General features: G+C 42.6%; 2 protein-coding genes across 3 annotated transcripts; both read right to left on the reverse strand.

Annotated features, from left to right (window-relative positions):
* Positions 1-2234: 2234 nt before the first annotated feature.
* On the reverse strand, positions 2235-9820 carry LOC148876815 (pollen-specific protein C13-like). The gene is made up of 2 exons (XM_088972369.1): positions 9245-9820; positions 2235-2715 (listed from the first exon to the last, which is right to left on the reverse strand). Exons 1-2 carry the CDS (start codon positions 9396-9398, stop codon positions 2390-2392), a joined length of 480 nt encoding a protein of 159 aa, XP_088828495.1. The 5' UTR covers positions 9399-9820; the 3' UTR covers positions 2235-2389.
* An 11283-nt stretch (positions 9821-21103) lies between these two features.
* Positions 21104-23802, reverse strand: LOC148876816 (protein SOSEKI 2-like). 2 transcript variants are annotated; one of them, XM_088965005.1, is made up of 5 exons: positions 23283-23802; positions 23113-23182; positions 22840-22952; positions 22030-22747; positions 21104-21448 (listed from the first exon to the last, which is right to left on the reverse strand). In XM_088965005.1, exons 1-5 carry the CDS (start codon positions 23464-23466, stop codon positions 21307-21309), a joined length of 1227 nt encoding a protein of 408 aa, XP_088821131.1. In that variant the 5' UTR covers positions 23467-23802; the 3' UTR covers positions 21104-21306. The 2 variants fall into 2 exon arrangements, with proteins under 2 accessions (XP_088821131.1, XP_088821130.1); XM_088965004.1 differs by having other exon boundaries at positions 21104-21451.
* Between the last annotated feature and the right edge of the window lie 224 nt (positions 23803-24026).

Here is a 24026-nt window from a genome sequence, read left to right on the forward strand (position 1 = left end):
TTCTGCAACTGGAGTTTTCTAGCCAATATTATAACCCCTGCCTCGATCTTCCTTCACATACCCATCCAAAAAACTTGAATAAATTTCCCTTTCGCATTTCATTGATATGGGTTAGGTACTTAGGTTTAATTACTTTTTAAAAAATAGGAAGTTAGTGAAGTAATATTCTCAAAACCTAAAATAAAAGGCTTCTGGATCTGCTATGCACAAGAATGCCACTCACGAGGCATCAGGAACATCTCCCCATGATGATAACATGCAATTACGGGAGATGTTACTGATGAGTGGCTGTAGTGTCCTGTGGGTGGCAGATCCAAATGCAAAATAAAAAGCAGGTGTGAATCTAATTCCTTCATTTTGGTGCCAAGTGCAATTCTATTAAAGTGGTGAATTACAAGAGTAAAAATAGGGTGACTTTTTTTGTCAAAATTTAAATAGACGTGATCCAAAGCCCTCAGTGTAAAATGTCAATTCGGGTCAACCCGAGTTGTACACCTAGGTATAAACCGAAAAGAGTTTTGAGTTATAAATGGGTGACTATTTTTTTCTGAGTACGACTGTATTGAACCAAAGACCCCAAGTTTCATAACAAGCAAGGCAAGTGGATACTGTGTCAATCTGGACCGTGCACTCCTATGTTGTTGCATCCCACCAATGAGAACAGATCAAGATTGATATGAATAATGTAAATTGGGCAGGCACTTCATCTCTACAGATGCAATTATGTTTATTTGTTTTTGTTTTGCTTTTTTTTTTTTTTTTTTGATGTATGGAAAAACAAAAGCACTCATGTTAGTGAAAACCCCCTTAGTCCACATGTTTTTGAACTCAATAATTGATGTTGTTACACTTCATGAATTGGACAAGTTGTACCGGATCCGACAATCTATACACACAAATGGTCAAAGAACCCAAGGTGAGCTAGAGAACAAAAAATCTAGAATGCCGGATAGTGTGAAGGATAGTTTGGGTGGCGTGCTTTTAAATACCTGTGTTGACTGTTGAGAAGTGTTGTATTCCTCGCTCGGGGACACATGGTATTGAAGAAATGGGATTCAGTCCGGTGCAAAGTCCGTTCAAACAATCATCATAGTCTTGGAAATCTCTCTCCATGAAATAAAGCATAGAAGTATGGAAATGTTCCCGATGCAAGGCTGTAAAGGCTGTTCGAACGGACCTTGCACTGGCTGAAGCCAATTTCGGCATTGAGGTTGCCTTCAACTAAGGTTCCAAGAATGCGTTCCACACACAAAAATGTAAGACAAGGAGTGTAATTCATTGAACTCTGCTCAGTGACTGATGTTCACCCAAGGTTCAAAGTATCAATATGTATCGGCTCATATCGATCGATACATATCGTTCCAGCACCCCACCGATACAGTCTGACCAGTTCAGGGTGTGGTGAAAACCTAAACCGACTCCCCTGAACCAATTGGCAAAAAAAATACAAAAAAAAAAAACCACCAAAATGAGTATTGATTCGCCCAATACGCCCATACCGCATATCGAGCGTATCGATATTTTGAACCTTGTATTCATCACATGGTTCACAACATGCACAAGTGCTCATTTCTTCGGCCAACATGGATCCGCCACATCACCAACCTCCATATCAATTGAGCTTGGGACCCATCATATAGCACTGTTTGGCCGTGTCATTGCACGTCATTGTACACGTGGTGGAAATTCAACCGGGGTGATTCACGAGCCACCAATAACACTATAGAATTTACTTGTGATCGTGCTTTGTTTTCTCTCATGGAGATTGAAAGCTCTATTAGAGGGTTCTAAATTAGCTTTTGATTTGCAGGTTTACACTCGAAATTGAGGGATATATGCTCATTGTATGAGTCCCTGTTGGATGATTCTCACAGTCATCCTTTTTCAGTACCCAAGTGTTAAATTGCAAACATGGTCACAGCATCTCAGAACCCTCAACATGTCCTCAATGTCGAAAGGCCTTTGAGCTTTGACCAACCCTCCTCCAAAGCTCTCATTCATATCTTGTCTTCCTCTACTGACCAAAACGATAATGGAAATAAAAAGAAAAAGAATGGGCTCAAGTGATGGATCAATATATAAAGCTCAATTGATATATTACGCAAATAGTTCATATTTTTATATAGCACTGGGTCACTATCTCTAAGTGATAACAAGAGGCAAAATGGAGAAGAAAAATAGTAAGACAAAATGGAGGAATGAAAGAGTCCTCAACTCCCGTTAGAAATTCTAGATGCAGAAAACACATATGGTTGATGGCTATCGTATCCATTTATAGTATAAGAGTTAAGACATCACAAGGCAGTTTCTCAAACAATAATAATAGATATTACGAACATCACCAATAAAATCTATTAAGGGTAACTAGTAACAACTAGCGAAGGCAGACCTACTCTTCGAGTTCCTGGTATTGCTTCATGATTTCTGCACATCCAGGGAGAGGCTGGTCTTTAATGAAGCCCAAAGAGTTGGCGTAACGGTTGTCCGACGCGATTCCATTGCCGCGGGTGAGGATTACACGAGCACGTTCACGGCCTGGCTCCACTGCTGAACAGCCATTCTGGGGGCTACTCACAAGAACTGATTCGCAGAGTTGATCCTCGTGGTCTTCTGCGACCTGGATCTTGTATGACCCAGTGGAATCCGTCACACCGTCAACGCTGAAGAGCAGGCTCAGGGTGTCCCTGTCTCGGCATTCCACTCTGACCTTTGCACCTGCCATGAACAGACCACGTTAATCGATCCATAGACGTTATTTTTCCATCTTATTCGTTTTCAAATAAAATTGTTTCGTGGGTATTTGACATCGATCCAGGACAGGATTCAGTACATCTCTAAAAATCTTAACTCCACCCTCAACTGAACTATAAAATCCCCTAAATTCAAATATTCATAGCCTAGAACACCGTGACACCCAAGGATAATGCCAGTTTAAAAGGTTCCTTGTGTGAGACGTAATCTGAGGAAGAGTTTAGAAAAAGGGTTCGACATCTGCCTTGCCGTTCTGTTCCCGAAAAGGAATTTTACTATTTTAGCTGGGGCAAATTTCTTAAACTATTCGTACTATTTAGTTAATTGATAAATTTTAACTTTATTGTTTAACTGTTGTCTTAAATAATCCCTACTATTTTTTTTGACAATTAACTAGCTTTCATCCCTTAATATTCCGTCAAAATTAATAATTTTTTTTAAAACCCACTATTACCCTTTGTCTCTCTTCTATATAGAAGTGTAAATCAAGTCGAGACACCCGTGACCTGACACGGCCAACGATTGGACCAGCCTGGCATGGCACAACACAATGGCTAATAGGCCATGCCAGGCCCAAGGTCCGTGTCGTGCTGGGTCAGGGGTTCAAGGCCCATGGGCCAACCCAGCCCGCATAAGCCAGACCTGGAAATTTCAAGCTGGGGCTGGGTTTTGTGTTCAGGCCCGATCCAAGCCCTTATCAAGCCCACAAATTTTAGGGTCGGACTTGGGCTTGATATTTCAAGCCCGGCCCAGCCCACATATATATATATACATGTTATTTTACATTATATTATATATTTTATATATAAATATTATAACATAAAATGTATAATTTATATTATATGTAATATTTTATATTATATAATATATAAAATAAAAGTTTATATGCATGTCATTGAATATAAAATATTACAAATATATAATGTTTTATATATGAAAGACATTGACCTAGAATCAGGCTCGGGCTAGGCTAGGCCTGTGTAGACCTAGGCTAGGGCTTATGTTATAGGCCCGAAGCCCTAGGCCGAGTTGGGCACGGGCCTAAGCTTTAACCCTTATCATAAGTACAAAGCACGGCCCGAGCCTGACCCATGATCAAGCTTAGCCAGCACGGCACGGCACGACCCGCCAAGCCCGTAACGAGCCGTGCTCGGCCTGCCCGGGAATATAGTCGTTGGGCCCCCTCCTAAAGGGGCACAACGGCTAGTTTCAGCTTTTGGGGAGTTTACAGAAATACCCCCCCCCAACAGCTATAAACAATCATATTAGGGGGGTATTTCTGTATTTTGCTTATGAAGGTTGAAAAAATCACAAATGCTCCCCCCAATAGCTATATAACAACTAGTTTAGAGGGGCATTTTGGGTAAAGTTATAAATAACTTTGCAATGACCAAAATACCCCTCCCAACAACTAAATAACAGATAATTTTTTAGGTATTTTGGGCAATTGAATTATGTTCAATTCCTATAAACAACCCTATCCTCCACCATTCTCATCACACCAATTCAACAATTCTCTTAATTCTCTCTCTCATACTCGTACATTCTCAATTATCTGCAATCTAAGAAATTTTGATTAGCTGATTGTTTGATTCTGCATTCTTCAATTCTCAAGTCTCAACTTTATCGAAGTTTCAACTTTTAACAAGAAGGCTTGCTTAACGGATCAAGTATCTCAATTCGAGAGGCTTGGACGTTGAAAGGCTTTAATCGTTGAATTCAAGTTGGGATTTGAACCGACAATCCAAGTAAGTCGAATTAAATTAATTTTTATCTTTTTAGAATTAAAAAAAAAAATGGCCAATCCTTCTCAAAACCAATTCCCCAACATGTTCACCATGGATGACATTCAATCGCATCATGATAGTATTAGTGTTAACACTGATGCCGATGCGTTTAATGTCGAAGGAAGTGGAATTTTCACCCTCGATAGTAGTGATACTAGAGGAAAAAGGAGAGCTTCTAAGCTAAGTAGCCCAGTTTGGAAAGTTTTCAAAGTAGAGGATATTGAGAAGGGGAAAAAGGTCATTTGCCAAAACTGTAGGAAAGACTTTAGTTATTGTAACAAGGGTAGTATGGGTCATTTGAGAGGACATCTGCTCACACATGAGTGAGAGGAAGATGAAAGAAGAGAAACAACCCAAACATAGATTGGGAGGGGAACTAGTTTTGGTGTTTTTAGATATTCACAAGAAAAAATGAGACAAGAACTTGCTAAGTATATTGTACATGCAGAACAACCATTTATATTAACTGAAGATTCAAAGATAGAAAAATGGTTACATAGTTCTATAAACCCACAATACAAAAAAGTTTCTAGGAATACTACAAATTGATGCTTAAAATTTTTTTTATTCATGTAAACAAAATTTAATTTCTTTGTTAGCAAATCTTAATTCTAAAGTTGCAATTACTTCATATGTTTGGACATTCAATTTTAATATTAGTTATATCTGTGTTACCAACCATCTCATTAATGAAAATTGTTTTTATTAGTTTTGATAATGATTCAGCAATAAATATTTTAAAATCTCAATTAAAACCATGTCTAATTGGTAAATTATTTCATATTAGATGTGCATGTCACATCTTAAATTTATGGATTCAAGATGCCTTGAATATTATTCCAAATCATATTTCATAAATTAGAAGTTGTATTATATATATATAAAGTTCAGATACAAGAAAACAAGAATTTAAATATTTATGCCAAAATTATGGTTTAAAATATAAACATTTTATATTAAATGTAAAGCATAGGTGGAATTCTACTTATGCTATGTTAGAAAGTTGTATATCTCATAAACAAATTCTTTTCTGATTTTTATAATTAAAAAAATGCCTAATTATATGATATTTGAGGAAGACTAGGAAATGGCAATCGGTATAAGAGATTTTTTAAAACATTTTTATAATGCAACAAATGAATTATCTAAAATTTATTATCCAACTCGTTGTAATTTACCGTATCAATTAATGATAATTAGTGATTGTTTTGCCAAATATCGAAATAATCCACAATTTCAATGTATTATTGAAATTATGGAAAAAAATTTTAAAAATATTGGAAGAACATTTCTTCCCTTTATTATTTAGCTACAATATTAGATAGGATTAGGAAAGATGGTTTAGATATTTTACTTGAAACATTATAAAACTATGAATATTGATATAAGAAATAAAAAAGAAGAAATTAATAATTTATTATTTAAAATGTACAATTTGTATGAATTTGTATGCTCATCTTCTTCTAACTTTGAGCCCAATAGTAGAAGAAAAAAGTTTTTTTATTTAATAAGTAAAAGGTAGAAATCTGCTAGTTCTACAACAAGTTCATTTACTGAACTTAATTTTTATTTGCAAGTAAATTTTTCTAATTTAGGTGAAGTATTAAATAACTTTGATATTTTAGCCTAGTAGAGTGAACACGAAAAATTATCTGATTCTCGTCGCCATGACACGTGATCTACTAACTCCTCTGGTGTTTATAATTCCATCGAAGTCTTGTTTTAGTATAGGTACCAAGGTGCTGGATGACAAAAAAAGCTACATGAACGATAAGAGCATAGAGATGTGCATCTACTTCAAGGATTGGTTAGATGTAGAAGATAGACTACAAGACAAGAGAGGGCATGATATAATATCGAACATTTCACCCGAAGCAGATGAAAGTCATGAATGACGATTCATGAATTTGACTACTTGTAGATTTTTTCATTTTTTCAAATTACTGTGAAATTTTTAAATTTTATTTAATTTATTTGATATATTTTTTTAATTTTTTAACAATGTAATTTTGTATTTTCAATTTGTAACCATATTGTATTTTTTATATTTTATTAATTTATTCCATTTTTATATTTCATTCATAAGTATGCAATGATCCAAATCATTGTATTTGTAATTCACTAATTTGTACCATTCAAATTTAAATGAAATAAAATTCCTATTTTTCTTTCGATTTGTTATTCCATCATTCTTATTTCAATTTGGTTAAGTATTTTTTTTTCATTTATGTATTAAATAACTTAGATTTCTCATTTCTTAATTTTTTAAATAGTTCCTAATTCCTAAAGTTCATAGTAAAGTTAAATATTTTAGTTTTACGATTTTACATAGAAAAGAAATCAAAATTTTCAAAAAATAAAATAAAAATAGTGCAGCCTGATTCGGCCTAGGCCCAAGGCCTGCCCTGTGGCCCAGCCTAGCATGGTCCAAGCCCACAACACGGCTTACAGCCTAGCCCAACCCAAGCCTGCGTGCCGACATGGCACAACACGGGCCTAGGCCGTGTTTCGTGCCAGGCTGACCCCCAAGATTTCCATTAGGGAAGACGACACAACCCATGGCGGCCCGCGTGCCGACCTGGCATGGCCCACTTTACACCTCTACTTCTATAAGCTGGAGAAGAATCAATGCACATGAGCGGGATTGTTATGCCTATTTTTAGGGTTGTTCACGGGTCAGGTTGGGTCAGTTTACTGAGGTTTTTCCAACCGACCCGACCTGGTCGGGTTACCTGAGATGGAAACCAAAACCGACCGAGTGTTAAACAAAACTAACCTAGTCGATTTGAGTCGGATTGGGTCGGTTTGGGTCGGTTTTGGCTCTAAGTTCATCCATACCCCCATGGCCACATAGTTTTTTGGAAATATATTTAAAACTGAAATATGTATTTTAGAAATATATATATATATATATATATATATATATAAACAAAAATATATATACAAATATTGGAATATATATTTTCAGATATTTCAGTTTTTAGTTAAGTAGAAACTAAGTCGGTTTCGGTTTTCAAAATCGACCCAAACCATCAGTTTATGAATTTGTACAACCCGAAACCGACCGGTGCTGATGAAAACCAGCCGACTCGGGTTGGGTCGATCCGGATTGGTCGGGTTGGGCCTTCTTATGAACAGCCCTACCTATTTTTATATCCAACGTTTTAGAGAGGAGGAAACGCACGAGAGAGAGAGAGAGAGAGAGAGAGAAGGGGTCTCCGCAGAAATCCATGGCACTAAGTGTTCCTCGTAGGGGAACACAAAGCGAGTGGATCGAATGGCACTAAATGTACACAAAGGGGAAGGTCTTTTTGATCATCTAAGGTGGCGATAGGAGAGGGAGACGGTGAGTTTTTGGCAGAGAGCGAGAACAGGAGAGGGTTTAGGAATGGTGGAAGAGGCAAAACCAAAATACATAAAGAGGGAAAGATGGGTGACGAAGGGGTGAAGGGAACCGGTGAAGGAATGAGGATCAACACTGAGATGGGAAATTATGGAATTGATAAACGATGGCCGAGGAGTCAAGAGGAAGACGAGAAGACTTTGAGCTAGGAGTACTTCTCAGGAAAACCGGAAATCAGGAATGAAGACTGAAGAGAGTAAAAAAAGCAAGCTGGACTCATGTGTAAAAAGATTTGAAAAAGAAAAACCATAGAAACAGTATGTGTCCTCGATTCATAAATCAAAATCACCAAACAACCATAAGCATAATAGCCTACGTAAGCTGACTTGAAACGAACCAGCAAACAACCTAATACGATTCAACTCACCCTCTTTAAATGCAAAGCCAAAAAGGGCATTTTCTGAACTGATTGGCAGTACGATTTTGTGTTGTATGCTCCTAAACCGGAAGAAGTGTATGCAGAGATCTACAGGGTGTTAAAGATTTTGTTGCAGAGATCTACAAGATGCTAAAGTTGGGGTTGTTCTACGAAAAAAACCAGATCTAATAGCAATCAAATCCTCAAGCACATTAGAAGAGACAGCAAACATAAACGCGCCGTCGGATGGAAAATGGAGACGGAAGCAGAGTCAAAATTGGAAACGAAGACAGAGAGAATAGTAATCTATTTCATATTCCTAAAATTTTTTATTAATTGAATTTTTTATTTTAAAATTTTGAAGAATAATGAAGCACAAATTTGATATTTCGTTTTATCTAAAAAGACAATACGTAAACAGAAGGATACACTGAATCAATTAATTAAACCATACGAGTAGTTTAAGCAATTTGCCCTTATTCTAATTATTATATTGGCGGAATCCTAGACGACTTTTCCCCTTCTGCCCCACAATCCAAACGGTGCCCCCAAAAAAATCAATGGAGCCAACGACTAGGATCTCAATCTCATAACGATGGAGAGATTTCTTTCTCATTTATATCTAATCCTTTAGAAAAAAAAAAATCTAATTTTTTTAGAGCGCCTCGTAAATGGATGGATTCGTGTTAACATGCAACCGGTGGCATATAGGGCCTAGACCTGAACTACCGTCACTGATCTGCGATTGTAGGGGCACGCTAAGGTACTTGTTCTGGTAATGATAGCTATAGTGGAAGATATACCCATTTACATAATAAGCTAAAATCTAATTTTATTAGTTTAATTACAGAGCCATGGAACCAGATTTTTTCTCGCGTTTCAAGGGTGAAAAAGAAAGAAAGAAATCGGCGGTAACGGCAGGGAGATCTGAGACTTGAGAGATACCTGGAATGTAAGTGGTGGCGGATGTCTCAAAACCAGCGCGGCAGTTGTCACAGTAGACTTTGCCAAAGACGGTGAAAGGGTTTCTGGCAGGACGGGCAGCGGCGACGAACGCCGGCAGGACGCAGAGAGCAAACAAGAGAAGCAGTCTGCCCATGGTAGTAGGTTGCCTTTTGTCTATGAGTCGCCGAGAACAAGCAGAGAAAAAAGGGGCAATACAACGGAGAGATAACTTCTCGGACGAAGAGTCGTGAGGAGAGTTATATAAGGATAGATAAGACGACGGGCGAGTTGAGTACCGGAAAAGAAAAAATGATAATAAAGTGAAGGAAAAGGAGTGACAAACGAAGCAGCTGGCAATTGTCGGTGTTCACATGTAGGGGTTACAGCGCACTGCCACTAAAATGGTGGATCATTAATTTCATTGTGTGGGGTCTATCACTCCCTCTTCTCTATTAGAGAGCCTTAGCTGTTGCTTTTCCATTACGCGGAGATATGAGGAAAAAGGAAACAAACATAGCAATAAACGCCTAAACAGAATATCGACGTCGACTCGTGCCGTGATTTTAGGAATGGGGTTCTTTTCTTTCTTCTTCCTTCCAAAATTTAACGACTGTTTTCTTTTTCTTGCTTTTACTTTTTTACTTTCAAATTTTAACTTTGATGGCTGAATAGCCCGAATTGGATTATTTGATCATTTCTTTTTCTTGCTTTTACTTTTTTTACTTACAAACTTGAACGTTGATGGCAATTGGATTATTTGATAATAGCCGCGTAGTAGGTGGGACCCTTTAAACCATCATATAATCACCACCACCGCAAACAAAGACAAAAGTAGGAATGAGAAGGAAAGAAGGAAAATAATGCGAATAAAACACACCAGATGGTTGAGATTAATAATAATTTTAGTGTATAGTTGTTGGGTCTGGGGAGATCATCTAAAAAACAAGAAAATTGTGATGTAACCGTTTTCGGCTACATATCAATGTTTTGTGATGTAAAATTTTTTTCCTAAGTACTTCGTTATTTGACCCGGTGGTGGCGTGCCTTAGTGATGAGCTACTTGATAGTGAACTGTCTATTGGCGAACTGCTTGGTGGAGAACTACCTGGGGGCGAACTGCCTGGTGGCGAATTGTCCGGTGGCGAACTGCCTGGTGGCGAACTACATGGTGGCGAGCTGCTTGGTGGCGAGCTGCCTGGTAGCGAACTACTTGGTGGCGAACTGCTTGGTGGCGAACTGCTTGGTGGTGAACTGCCTGGTGGCGAACTGCCCGGTGGCGAGCCGCTCGGTGGCGAACTGCCTGGTGGTGAGCTGCTCGGTGGAGAACTACCTGGTGGCGAACTGCCTGGTGGCGATTTGCCTGGTGGTGAGCCGCTCGGTGGCGAACTGCCTGGTGGCGAACTGCCCGATGGCGAGCTACTCGGTGGCGAGTTGCTCGGTGGCGAACTGCCTGGTGGCGGACTGCCTACTAGGCGGCCGATGACTTAGAGAATGCTGGAGCTCCCTGGTGCGGCGCAATCCGACTGCCCTCAGCATGAGGTGGTCTTCTTTCCTTTGTAGGCTACGGGAGCTGAGGGACCTGTGAGAACTTCATCTTTTCCTCCTCTTTGTAGGTGACGGGAGCTGAGAGACCTGCGAGAACTCCATGTTTTCCTCCTCTTTGTAGGCAGCGGGAGCTGAATGACCTGCGAGAACTGAATCAGAGGTCCCGGGGGTATTTTCCCGGTGGGGGCTCTCCGACGCTTAAGTTAGCACTCTTATTGTAGAGAGCTTTGAAGATAATATGAGAGAGCTAGAGAGCAGGGGTTACTTCCCTTTTTTCATCCCCTTCCCCTTTGGGGGGTGAGGTCTTTATATACCGGAGTCCTCGCGGGTTAGGTGGGTGAAAAGCCTCCAAACGGTAAGACTCGTCGCATCCTGTCAGAACCGGGGTACGGTGGTGAACTCCTTGAGGTCGTCAGGCTAGAGCTTGTGTCAGGCGGCCAGGTCGGCGCTTGGACCGGGTTGTCAGAGGGGTGCCTGCGTCAATCGGTGGGTCAGTGTCTAGGCCAGGTCGCCAGGTCGGCGCCTGTGTCAGTCGGCGGGTCAGTGTCTAGACCAGGTCGTCAAGCTGGCGCCTGTGTCAGTCGGCAGGTCAGTGTCTAGCTAGGTTTGTCGGTGGGCACCTTATGGGCGGCTTGGCTGGATCATGCGCTAGGCTGGTCCAGGTCGGCCAGGTCGCGCAGGCCGCATGCCACACGCAGCTCGTGCAGGCCATGTGCAGTTCGCGCAGACCGCGCGCGCGCCGCGCAGGTCGCGCAGGTTGCGCCAGGCCGGCCAGACTGGTGCCCGGGTGGGTCACCAACTTCGTAAGTTTGTTGGCTGGGCGTTTTCCTAGTTGTCATGAGGTGCCACGTTGTGACAGTCTGACACAGGCTTAGCTTTGCCTATGCTTGGCAAGCTTACGTTAGGGACATGCCCGTCATTTTTGCCTGTAAGATTTTTGGGAGAATTGATGTCATCTTCAAGCAAACCACCAAAAGCTTAACGTACTCTTTGAGGTGGGGTGGTCGACCTCCTTGGGTGCCTAACCTTGGCACTCCTAGACCATCATCCCCTTGCGGGGCTGCCTTGGTTAACGGCTAGCATGGCTACCAGGGTTCCTCATGGGCGCACACTTGCTCATGGGGACAGTGTTGGACCGGCACTACGCTGCCGATACTCAAGGGATGCTTGACATGCGGGCTTGGCTCAAGCATGTTCCTCCACCACGCCAGTCCCTTGCCCAAGCTGAGTGAGCTACCCCGTTGCCCTTGGCGCACAGGTGTGTTCCGGCCCAAGCAGTTGCCTATCATCATGGCACACAGGTGCCTGTCATCATCGGCTTATAGGAGACCCATCACATCGGTGCCAAGTCACTTCATCGGCGCATGGTCGCCTTCCATTATGGTTGTCCCCCTTTAGCACGTAAGCGGCGCCTCCCATGGACCGGTCTGAGCCAGGAGAGTGCCCCGGCCATTGGACTTGAGGTCATGATCCAGTGCTACTGACTTTGGTGGAGCCATCCCCTCGAGCAACTCCTAGCCTCTATGCGTTACAAAGGCTTGTTCTAGCCTGCCTTGGCCAGGACGCCGCACGGGTTCTTCCGTTGTAGAACTACCCCTGTGACAGTTGGTATCAGAGCAAGTTGGCCAATTGCAGCCGCAGTTGGTTTTCAGCAGATTAGCCCAGAGCCAGTTGAAGCGGTCATTTCGACAAGCAGCATTTTGTGGGGTGCGGTCCCTAGGCACATCCTCCCAAGATTGAGCAGAATTCAGATCAGGCCTGGAAAGAGGCCATTTCAGTGTTCGTGTCCCCATTCCAATGACACTAAAACAGCTTCCCTTGCGGTTGCAGACTCATTGGTTGTTGTCCTCATGCGGGGTAGACGCGTGAGCCTTGATAGGAATGCGGGTACACTGCCCGAGTAGATTGTTTATCCGGCTTAGCAAGAGGCCATTCAATGTTCGTGTTCCCATTCCAATGACCCTAAAACAACTTCCCTTTTGGGTGCAGACGCATTGGTTGTTGTCCTCATGCGGGGGTAGACGCGTGGACCTTGTTAGGAATGTGGTTACACTGGCCGTTGGAGCATGGCGGCCCTACACCGGCAAAGTTTCAGGTGGATATGCTCAGTTTTCTGGTTGAACACTTGCAACAGCAGAAGCTCATCACAAGGCGAGTGCATGTTCGGCAACTCATGGGTAAAAGTTGCCACACTCGCACAGATTGCGGTCAAGTCTCCTTGAGGCAGCAGCAGTGGGGCCCCCTCGGAGTGAAGATGTAGCCCGAGTCGGCGAGGCGAAGCGTAGTTTCAAGGGCCAGGAGAGCATAAGCCATGGCTAGGTTTGAGTAACCCGCACAGGGCGAGGTGAAGTCTGCAGGCCAGCATGGTGAAAGGGTACCCAGGTCATCGCCAACAGGAGGAGTAGACCTATTAGCGTGTTCGGTAGCATCACTGAAAAGCTACCAAGAAGACGATTGAGCCTTGAGGTAAGATGATACATGGGGCAGACCTCCGCGAAGCACCACACACAATTCTTCGAGGGCCCTTCTTTCACATATCAACGGCATAGCCATTGCGCGGTTTGAGTAACCTCAACATTGGAGGGGTGAAGTCCAGGCAGGCCGGCAATGGTGAAACGGTTCCGTCCCCATAAATGGACACCAACATAGGCAAGACCCGGGTTGACCAGGTGAGCCCAGGAACTGGTGGAGAAGTGGATGGAACGGGACACAGACGCGCATTCACATGAAGACCATTGTCGAGGTCGACAATGGATAGAGTGGGGGAGTCTGTGACAGTCTGACACAGGCTTAGCCTTGCCTACGCTTGGCAGGCTTACGTTAGGGACATGCCCGTCATTTTCGCCTGTAAGATTTTTGGGAGAATTGATGTCATCTTCAGGCAAACCACCAAAAGCTTAACGTACTCTTTGAGGTGGGGTGGTCGACCTCCTTGGGTGCCTAACCTTGGCACTCCTAGACCATCATCCCCTTGCGGGGCTGCCTTGGTTAACGGCTAGCATGGCTACCAGGGTTCCTCATGGGCGCACACTTGCTCATGGGGACAGTGTTGGACCGGCACTGCGCTGCCGATACTCAAGGGATGCTTGACATGCGGGCTTGGCTCAAGCATGTTCCTCCACCACGCCAGTCCCTTGCCCAAGCTGAGTGAGCTACCCCGTTGCCCTTGGCGCACAGGTGTGTTCCGGCCCAAGCAGTTGCCTATCATCATGGCACACAGGTGCCTGTCATCATCGGCTTATAGGAGACCCATCACATCGGTGCCAAGTCACTTCATCGGCGCATGGTCGCCTTCCATTATGGTTGTCCCCCTTTAGCACGTAAGCGGCGCCTCCCATGGACCGGTCTGAGCCAGGAGAGTGCCCCGGCCATTGGACTTGAGGTCATGATCCAGTGCTACTGACTTTGGTGGAGCCATCCCCTCGAGCAACTCCTAGCCTCTATGCGTTACAAAGGCTTGTTCTGGCCTGCCTTGGCCAGGACGCCGCACAGGTTCTTCCGCTGTAGAACTACCCCCGTGACAACGTGTCACAATTTCACTGGAGGGCCAAATCTACCCTCATCAATAGCCCCCCACTCCCGAGCTGATAGTAACTCAGCGAAGGGGGTAGATTTCTTTTGGCCCGTAAGTCGATGAGCTAGTAAGTGCTGATCCAATTACTAGTGTGGCCCGTAGGCTTTGGGAGCGACTCGTAGTCTACTCTTCTTTGACTTTTGCCCGTGTCAGAGAGGCGACTGGGTCTTTAGTAGTAATGTGGCCCGTAGGCTTTGGGAGTGACCAGTGGTCTACTCTTTTCTAACTTTGCTCGTGCCGGAGAGGTGACCGAGTCTTAAGTAGTAATGTGGCCCGTAGGCTTGGCCTACATCAGCTTCGTAATGCCGGTCACCTACTCCCACAAGAAGCTACTAGGGGCTCGACCTTCGGGAGCAACACTACTAACTTTAGGTTGCCAGCTCACACGGGAGCCTTGGAAGGCTCGACCTGTAAGGGCGCCTATGTAGTCAGTTGGCTGTCAACTCCCACGGAAGCCACGAAGAGCTCATCTTTGTAGGGGGGACCTTGCGGAGAGGACGGGTGTGGCATTATCTGAATTGAAAGTAAGGCTGGTAGAGCTACTTAGTCTGTTAGCTCCCTGCATAGTCTCTGAGTTCATAAAAAATGTAAACTATAAAGCGATAGCTTCAATTTCTAAAAAGTGAGGACTTAGTTTTGGCAAGATGAGAACTTAGCTTTTGTAGGATGAGAACTTAGCTTTTTGTAGCATGTTCCCATAGATGGCGCCAATTGATGTAACTGTTTTTGGCCACGTACCAATGTTTTGTGATGTAAAAATTTTTGGCTAAGTACCTCGTTATTTGACCCGGTGGTGGCGTGCCTTAGTGATGAGCTATTTGGTAGTGAACTGCCTACGAACTGCCTGGTGGCGAACTGCCTGGTGGCGAACTGCCCGGTGGCGAGCCGCTCGGTGGCGAACTGCCCGGTGGTGAGCTGCTCGGTGGCGAGCTGCTCGGTGGTTAGCTGCCTGGTGGCGAAATGCCTGGTGGCAAACTGCCCGGTGGCAAGCCGCTCGGTGGCGAACTGCCCAGTGGCGAGCTGCTCGGTGGTGAGCTGCTCGGTGGCGAACTGCCTGGTGGCAGACTGCCTAATAGGCGGTCGATGACTTAGAGAATGCTGGAGCTCCCTGGTGCAGCACAGTCCGACTGCCCTCAGCATGAGGTGGTCTTCTTTCCTATGTAGGCTGCGGGAGCTGAGGGACCTATGAGAACTTCATCTTTTCCTCCTCTTTGTAGGTGGCGGGAGCTGAGAGACCTGCGAGAACTCCATCTTTTCCTCCTCTTTGTAGGCGGCAGGAGCTGAAGGACCTGCGAGAACTGAATCAGAGGTCCCGGGGGTATTTTCCTGGTGGGGGCTCTCTGATGCTTAAGTTAGCACTCTTATTGTAGAGAGCTTTGAAGATAATATGAGAGAGCTAGAGAGCAGGGGTTCCTTCCCTTTTTTCATCCCCCTCCCCTTTGGGGGGTGAGGTCTTTATATACCGGAATCCTCGCGGGTTAGGTGGGTGAAAAGCCTCCAAACGGTAAGACTCGTCGCATCTTGTCAGAACCGGGGTACGGTGGTGAACTCCTCGAGGTCGTCAGGCTAGTGCTTGTCAGAGGGGCGCCTGCGTCAGTCGGCGGGTTATTTTCTAGGCCAGGTCGTCAGGTCGGCGCCTGTGTCAGTCGGCGGGTCAGTGTCTAGACCAGGTCGTCAAGCTGGCGCCTGTGTCAGTCGGCGGGTCAGTGTCTAGCCAGGTTTGTCGGTGGGCGCCATATGGGCAGCTTGACCGGATCATGCGCTAGGCTGGTCCAGGTCAGCCAGGTCGCGCAGGCCGCACGCCCCACGTAGCTCGTGCAGGCCATGTGCAGTTCGCGCAGGCCGCGCGCGCGCCGCACAAGTCGCGCGTACGCTACGCAGGTCGCGTGTGCCACACGCAGGTCGTGCCAGGCCCGCCAGACTGGTGCCCGGGTGGGTCATCAACTTCGTAAGTTTGTTGGCTGGGTGTTTTCATAGTTGTCACGAGGTGCCACGTGTCACAATTTCACTGGAAGGCCAAATCTGCCTTCATCAGATTGCATTTACAGTTCGTGTATTGTAATAATTCTGATAGCACGCGGTGTGATAAGACAGTGTGGCTGTGGCATACATTTTGATTTTTTGGCCCAACCCAAATCCCATTTCAAAAATACACACCATAATCAAATCTTTACAGCATTATTGGGTTGTGATTTTGAACTTCAGGCCCAACGGAAATGAAAAAAAAAAAATAGATTTGGTTGGTCGGGTTGAGGACCAGCTCACATAGTCCTCTCCCCCTCTAAGCCAAATATATAATAATAATATATAAATATACATCATAGTTCATCCCCCCCGCCCTTTTTTATTGCAGTGTATTTTGATCCAAATCGAGGGTAAATGTAGTTGTGTTTGGGCTAGCTGAATTTGGTCAGCTCAAACAAGAGGAGGGGTTGGTTTTTCATTTGATTGCATCCTCCAACAACATTTGAGAAATGAGGTCTAACTGGTAAGGGTGTTAATGGACTGGTTTTGGATTGAACCCTGTTCAGTCCAAAATTAATTTGGATAGATTAGACAGACCAACAATATATATTGGATTGAATCAATCCAGTTTAAAATATTTATTAGATTGGATTGAACTTGATCTATCTATAATAAATTTATATTTGGATTAGGTTAGATTAATTTAACATCTCATTCATTGATATAAGATAATAATATAGGTATCAATGAACCAAGTTTAAGTTGAAACCAATCTAAACCAAAAACGAATTTGAATAGATTAGATGGTCCAAACATTAAATTAAACTGATCCAAAATTATCCAAAATATTTATTAGATTGGATTGGACCTGACTCATTTATAATAAATTCATATTGAACTGGATGGATTAAACCAAATCCAATCTAATTGACACTCCTACTAACTGACATCAGACTAAAGAGAAACCTCAAATTGAAGCAAGGGTGAAAAGCAAGAAGGATCAAATATATTTACACATATAATTATAGTTTTTAGCAAATTAAATTCTAATAGATGGCATGGCATTTCGTGATCTGATCAGGTGGTAAATGGTAGATTGATCAGAAGGGAAATATTTATGCACGTCGTTGTTAACAACAGAAAGCTAGGATTTGAAAATGGATTGCCAGGTTTAGTTTGCCTTTTGTACGTCTCTTAACGTGATACCGATAGCAAAGCACGCTGGAGGGGAGTGCGAAGTTTCGCGGCAAGAATCATGAGTGAGACACCGAAAAGTAAAAAAAAAAAACTACAGAAATGGAGGAAAAGTAGGATGGAGTTCTGATTGAGTGTTGAACAAACAAGGCGATACAGTTAATGAAGTTAGAATTTCCAACAGACAAAAGCATCGTATCTGGCAACCATGCATATGCTGCACGCTTCAATTTCGGAGATCTTTGCGGGATGAGGATGTTAATTGAAGCCTGAAGGGCGGTCGGCCAAGCGGTTGGATTTGGGGTGGCTGGCTGGCTAAGTGCTCAACTCGCCTTTGGAACTTGGAACTCCAAATTTTATAAACATGTCACTGAAGCAACTTTGAACGGATCCAATAGCCGATGATTGATCAGGTTCAGACCCAATTTCCTTGCACATCCATATCTAGGGGTGTCAATGGACCGGGTTTTGAGTTGGATTCATTCAAATCAAAATTAATTTGAACGGATTGGATAGATTAATATGACAATGAATTCGACCAGTTCATATTTAATTAATGGCCAAGTATTTATTAGAAACCTAATTTATCCGTAATGGATTTATATAGGATTGATCAAATTTGAGTTAAAAGCAATCTAAATTAAAACCAATTTTAACATATTTGACAGCCAGACATTGAATTGGACTGAGATGGTTTATTACACCAGTCAATTGGTCGAAATGTAGGATATTTGCACCAGAACTAATTTTCATTTTATCATTTTATGGTGTAAAGATGGGCCTCTGGGCTATTCCAATACCGGTACAGGTTTCAATTACAAATTTATATTCAATGCAACAAAAAGCTAATGGCAAGGGCCATGACAATGGAGCCAAGACAGGGCAAGCTACTAGCGCGAGAGTAGCCATCAACTAGTATTTCCATGGCAGAATCAAAACTTTGCTTACTTTCCGGTTTCCAATGTCATATAAGCATTGTGAACATGATATATTGAAAATCTCTAACAATTCAACCCTAGTCTCCACTTAATTATGTTTGGTGATTAAGTGATTGTTAAAAGAAATACTTGTTGCACAATTATTTTTTAGAATTGTTTATTTTAACAACCACTTAAAACTGTTTAATGACCCATTTGTCAAATCACTTATTATGTTTTTTAAGCACTTATTGGGGTGGGGATGTTTGGTGAGCTACTTTTCCCATAAGTATTTATATTAACGCAAACAACAATTTTAGCCTTCATTTCACTCATACATATAAGCAATGCTTTTCACATATTATACTATACATTTCAATGAAAAATTGCCACATCATGACACCTAGTAGCCCACGTGGGCCCACACGTGGAGTGCCATGTGCCGGTAAACTTGCTTAATCACAGATCTATGAATAGAGAGAAGAGTGCATTTTTCAGAAAAATGCTTCAAATCGAATAAAATAAGCAAAAAATAGTCACAGGGAAAAATGGCAGGTTTGTCAGTCGTATTTTTGCACTGTTGATCGTCACCGGTGGACTTACAACTGAAATTGCTGCCCTCTACTTGTTGTGTTTGAATAAGAAGAGTGGGAAGAAAACCCTCACGTGGGGGCAAAACTGGTATTAAATAAATCATTTAGGGATTGAATCGTCCCATTCGTTTTGAAAAAGCACATCTTCAAGAAGTGCTAAAAAGAAACACTCTTAGGTCACTTTTTCTATAAGTGCTTTTCAAAAAAATAGTACTTCTGGGTGACGTTTTTATCAAAACACACAAGTACTTTTTTGCCACTTAATGTATGGTCCTAGTACTTAAATGAAATACCTTTTAGAATTGAAATCAAACAAGGCCTTAAACTCATTTGCATCATTTGGCTACTAACCTGGCTCAAGAAAGATGACAAGGAAGGGCTGTTGTTTGGAATCAACTGAAGGTCCCCCACCCCCCCACCCACACACCCCCCCCCAAAAAAAAGAAAGGTATGACTGAATATGCTTAAATGAATAAGTGGTCAAATTAGAAATGATAAGGTTAGAAATGAAATTATACTAAACGAACCTAGGAATAGCTCTAATCAGTGGCGGATCTATGTAGAACGAACCTAGGAATAGCTCTAATCAGTGGTGGATTTATGTAGAAGTCATTATGGGCAATTGCCCCCACAAAAGTCTTATATAATTAAAAATTTATAAACAAATTTAATTTTCTATACAATTACCCCCACTCAAATAAAATAATAGGGAGTCGAATAAAATTTGGCTTTTTAAATAGGATCAATTTTTTGAGGTAAATATGTAAGAAATAAAGAAAAATATACAAGAGTGACACCTATATCTTTATTCCCTATTAACCAAGTTATAAGGTTTGAGATTCAGGATTTTAACTTTTATATTTTTCCTGCCCTTCTGTTCTTTTGCCATTTCACATCACTCAACAGTTCAATCACATCCCTCTATTTCGTCTCCTCAAACCTAGAGATAATAATTTTCCTCATCTTCACCATTGAATACCCATTTCCCCTGCTGGATAGTGGATACCCTGTCTCCACTAATCAAAGGTCCTGGATCTACCACTGGCTCTAATAGGTGATAATGAGAGAAAGAAGATTGAGATAGTTTGATTGTATGTATGTATAGAAGGTTATCTATAGTACATAGTAGAATAAGTGATGTAGTTAGAAGAACAAGAGAGAGACCAAAAATGATTTGGATTGAAATGATATGGGATATGGCTTAGATGGTGATGATGATGGTGGTTCCCACCTGGCATATCAGATCTAACAATTATAGATTTGTTAGGCACCTACTCAGCCGGTTACTTCACGTTCCTCTTGTTCATACTTCATACTCCAATCTCCAAGGGGCAACAATGAAGCAAGCAACTAGGCAAGCAGCCCACTCCCTACTGCCCCGTTTTCAACCTCAATTCTTTCACCAACGAACTAATAGGCTTATACTGTATTATATCATCATATGGGCCGTTTGGCCCAGTCTGATATACTTTTTAGCAGCCCAATATGATATAAGCTAGAATTCATGGACTGGTAACGTTTTCCACAGCCTGCTAGGCTGCTACAGAGTTAAAGCGTTCAATTAATTCATATTGTTAAGGTGAGATCTGTTCTCTCTCTTATCCTCATCCTCTATAATAATAGGAGCAAATCAATCTACAAACCATCCCGCTTGAGGAAAAACAATAATATCTCATGAATTAACTAGCTGGGTTCTTCTTCACCAATTAATTTGAAAGGAGCTTACTAGCCTGTACCCTATGTGAATTTAATTTGAACCAACAATTAAATAGCTTGTACTATGTTCTCTCATGGATCATCTACAAGAAAAAGGCCATTCTCATAGTTCACATAAACAAGCTTCCACCCAAACCCTATTCCTATTGGATAATCAAACAACCGACTCTCAAATCAGCTCCATACACAGGTTCCACGAATCAGACTGACATGGCATATGCATATTGTGTTTGGCAAAGCCATATTGTCTTACTTCCATCTTTAATTAACTTGCTACATCAGCATTTTAATTTTAAGTACATCTGAACGCCCGCTCATTCATGTAGTTAGATTTTGGTGCAATGAAATGATCAGCTTTGCAGCATAATCATCATTTTTTTTTAATAAAAAAAAAGAGATCAACATTGTTTCCACTGATCCACTCCCACAGTCCCATCATTCATATTTCCACGACGAAGAACTTCTTCTGGTCCCACAAGTCAGAATTTTAAGTATCACTACTCATCTACACCAACATCACCTCTTTCCTAGTAAAGAAAGAAATAAAAGAAAAGAATACTAGGATACATTTGTCATTTTATCATTTCTTTTTGGGTTGGCTTGGACCTTGGAAGAAGATTTCTTGCGAGGAATGCACTTCCCTTTCACTCTCTTCTCCATTTCCTCCTCTCTTACTTCTCCCAACCTAGTCTTCATGCTCCTGCTATAACAAATAAATGCAAATTTATATAAATCCAGTGTTTAGCTCAGCTCAATGACTACTTTTGACAGACAAATGGACATTGTCCCATGGGCCCATGTGTAAGCAACTATGTTGGGGATGATCATTTATGACCGACCCAGCCTGGCCTGCCAAGCCTGCAAATTTCTGGATCTGGGCAGGGGCAACTGTTTTTCTTCTGGGCCAAGCAACCCTGATGCCCAGCCCATCCTCGGGCCTGGTTATATATTATCAGGCCCTGGAAACCCAAATGCTTTAATAATTAAATGCTGTTAAAAAGCGGCCAGGCCTGGCCCATGAGTATCCCTAAACTAAGCCCATGTTATTAGGACGCTGTGGGACTTGGGACTTGGGAGAACCTCCAAAAGACTGAAGACTCAAAAAGAGTGAACAGGCCCAAAAGACTGAAAACTCAAAAGAGTGAACATGCCACAAGGCCCACAGCCATACCAAAGGCTTGTTCTTCCATGACTGAGTCTGGATTTGACTCGCCCGATGATGATTTCTTCAGTATCGGATTGGCTTAGGAGAGGGACAGACGGACAGAGTGTGGAACAAACCTTGCTTCGTTGTACGATGACGATTTCTTCAGTGTCGGCTCCACCGTGACCCGGTCTTCTGATGTCATCGACTCCACGATACTCCCACTGAAGTACTCTTTCTCTTCTAATTGAGGGTTCCCGAATCGCGGGTTCTCCGACAGGTAATTGATCTCTTCATCTTCGGTCATCCTGATTGCAGTTTTGCAGAGAACCCCTTTGTGAAGGCTATTACTCTTTCTCCCATTCGATACCGATTGGTGGTGATTCAGAGTAGGAACATTTCTTCCCTTAATGGCCACCGAGCTGCCGCAAGCGATTAGTTGGAGCAAAACCGAGTTCCGACTCATTATGGGCTCAGTGGCCGAGTCACAGTCCTCGAATCGTTGAAAGTTACTGTTAGGTTCGTGGGCTTTCTCTGAAACGGTCGAGGAAGTTGAAGGAGGAGATGCGTTGTCTAACGTGATCTCTGTGAGATTGTTCTGGGTTTTTTGATGGTTCTTGTGCATCTCGTTTTTCTCTGTTGAAACACCCTTTGAGCGTCGAGAGTAGGACGGTCTGTTGAAGCTGCCATTGCTTACCTTCTCTGCTTCTTCTTCGTCTTCTTCCTCTACCTCTTGCATGCCTTCCACTTCTTCCGGCTCTCTGTTTCGAGGGCTAATTATTAGTTTTCTTTTATAATGGACATTTGGTTCTGTTCCCTGCTGCTTTCTGCTTACTTGAAGCTGCTGGAACCTCTCTGTTTCAAAGAAAAGAAAATAATTGTTGGGGCTGAGAAAGTAAAGGGTGGTAGGGGCCTGGCGGAGGTGAGGGAAGTGATTGGAGACTAACCTGCACAACCTTCTATTAGCTCAGACCCTTTGAGGATGTACTCAGCTCCTTCTGCTGGATAGATCACGTCATTCTCTGCTAAGTCGTTCCACACGTAACCATTCTTGTAACTCCTAAATCAGTAACCAGAAAAAAAAAAAAAAAAAACAGAAAAGGGTGAGATGAGAAGATGGATCTCCCAGGCTGTAACATAGAATGTTTAATAAGAATATGAAGGAGAAATCACGAGCGCAAAAGCTTAACGGAAATGTATAGTTGAATAAACAGTGATACCTTTTGCAGGACCAGGAGAACAGGGAGGGCATGCCTTTACCTCTGAGAACTGTAAGCCGATCTATGACATCTTTGTGCACAGAAAATGAATAAAGATACAGGAGTGTTCCCAAAAGAATTTTGATACAGAAAAAACAAAGGAAAGAAAGAAGTTATTCTGTGTTACTTACCTTTTAGACGAAGCTGTTGGTTGGCTAAGTGAGAGACCTCCATGAAATGGGGATGTTCAAGCTGCCCATTTCTACAAAGATAATACAAAACCTGAATTTTCTTGAAGGCCTTCATTTTGGGTTGAACATATACTCTTGCCCTGTCAGGGCTTGTCTCCCTACTCTTCCTCGCTCGGCTATCCATCTTCTAGCTTTCTCTTCTGCCTAGTTCCTCCTCGCCGAGTGAAATGTAAGAATCCTGCGACCCCTCACATATCAGAGAGAGAGAAAGAGAGAGATAGAGATCAATTTTGCTATTGCTAATTTATTATGTTGCAGTTACAGCGAGGTTGTAGGTGGGAACAGAGTGTGCAGAGAGAATAAAAGGTGTATATGAAGGCATGGATGTGGTATTTGCCTAGAACTAGTTAGCTCTGATCCCGAATAAAAGTAGAAAAGCTACCCCAGATAGCTGGAACAGTTGAACTCTGACCTAACCTGAGATGAGATCACATTTCAGGACGAAACCAGTGAGTTTTGAACACACCAGCGTTTTAATCGAAACCAGTTTTGATGTGATATTTTGTCTTTTTCACCAGTGTTTCTTGCGACCGGTCGCTCACCTTAATTGATGATTCGCTTACACCTTCCCCAATTAGGATTTACTTGGGCTACGGTAGGGATATGTTACCAACAAAATGATTCCAGTACCAACACTCCACTGCAGCCGCACATTAAGAACACCGTCCTTACGTTGATATTGTT

Source organism: Nelumbo lutea, chromosome 1 (assembly GCF_056320005.1).
Source record: "Nelumbo lutea isolate HS-2025 chromosome 1, American lotus-T2T, whole genome shotgun sequence".
In the NCBI taxonomy this organism is placed as follows: Eukaryota; Viridiplantae; Streptophyta; class Magnoliopsida; order Proteales; family Nelumbonaceae; genus Nelumbo; species Nelumbo lutea.

Coding starts and splice junctions, on each gene's coding strand:
- LOC148876815 (XM_088972369.1), bottom strand. CDS start 9,398: ATGGGCAGACTGCTTCTCTTGTTTGCTCTCTGCGTCCTGCCGGCGTTC. Junction 2,716..9,244: donor CGCCACCACTTACATTCCAG/GTATCTCTCAAG, acceptor TGTTCATGGCAG/GTGCAAAGGTCAGAGTGGAA.
- LOC148876816 (XM_088965004.1), bottom strand. CDS start 23,466: ATGGATAGCCGAGCGAGGAAGAGTAGGGAGACAAGCCCTGACAGGGCA. Junction 22,953..23,112: donor TTCTCCTGGTCCTGCAAAAG/GTATCACTGTTT, acceptor TTACTGATTTAG/GAGTTACAAGAATGGTTACG. Junction 21,452..22,029: donor TCATCGTACAACGAAGCAAG/GTTTGTTCCACA, acceptor TATTTGTTATAG/CAGGAGCATGAAGACTAGGT.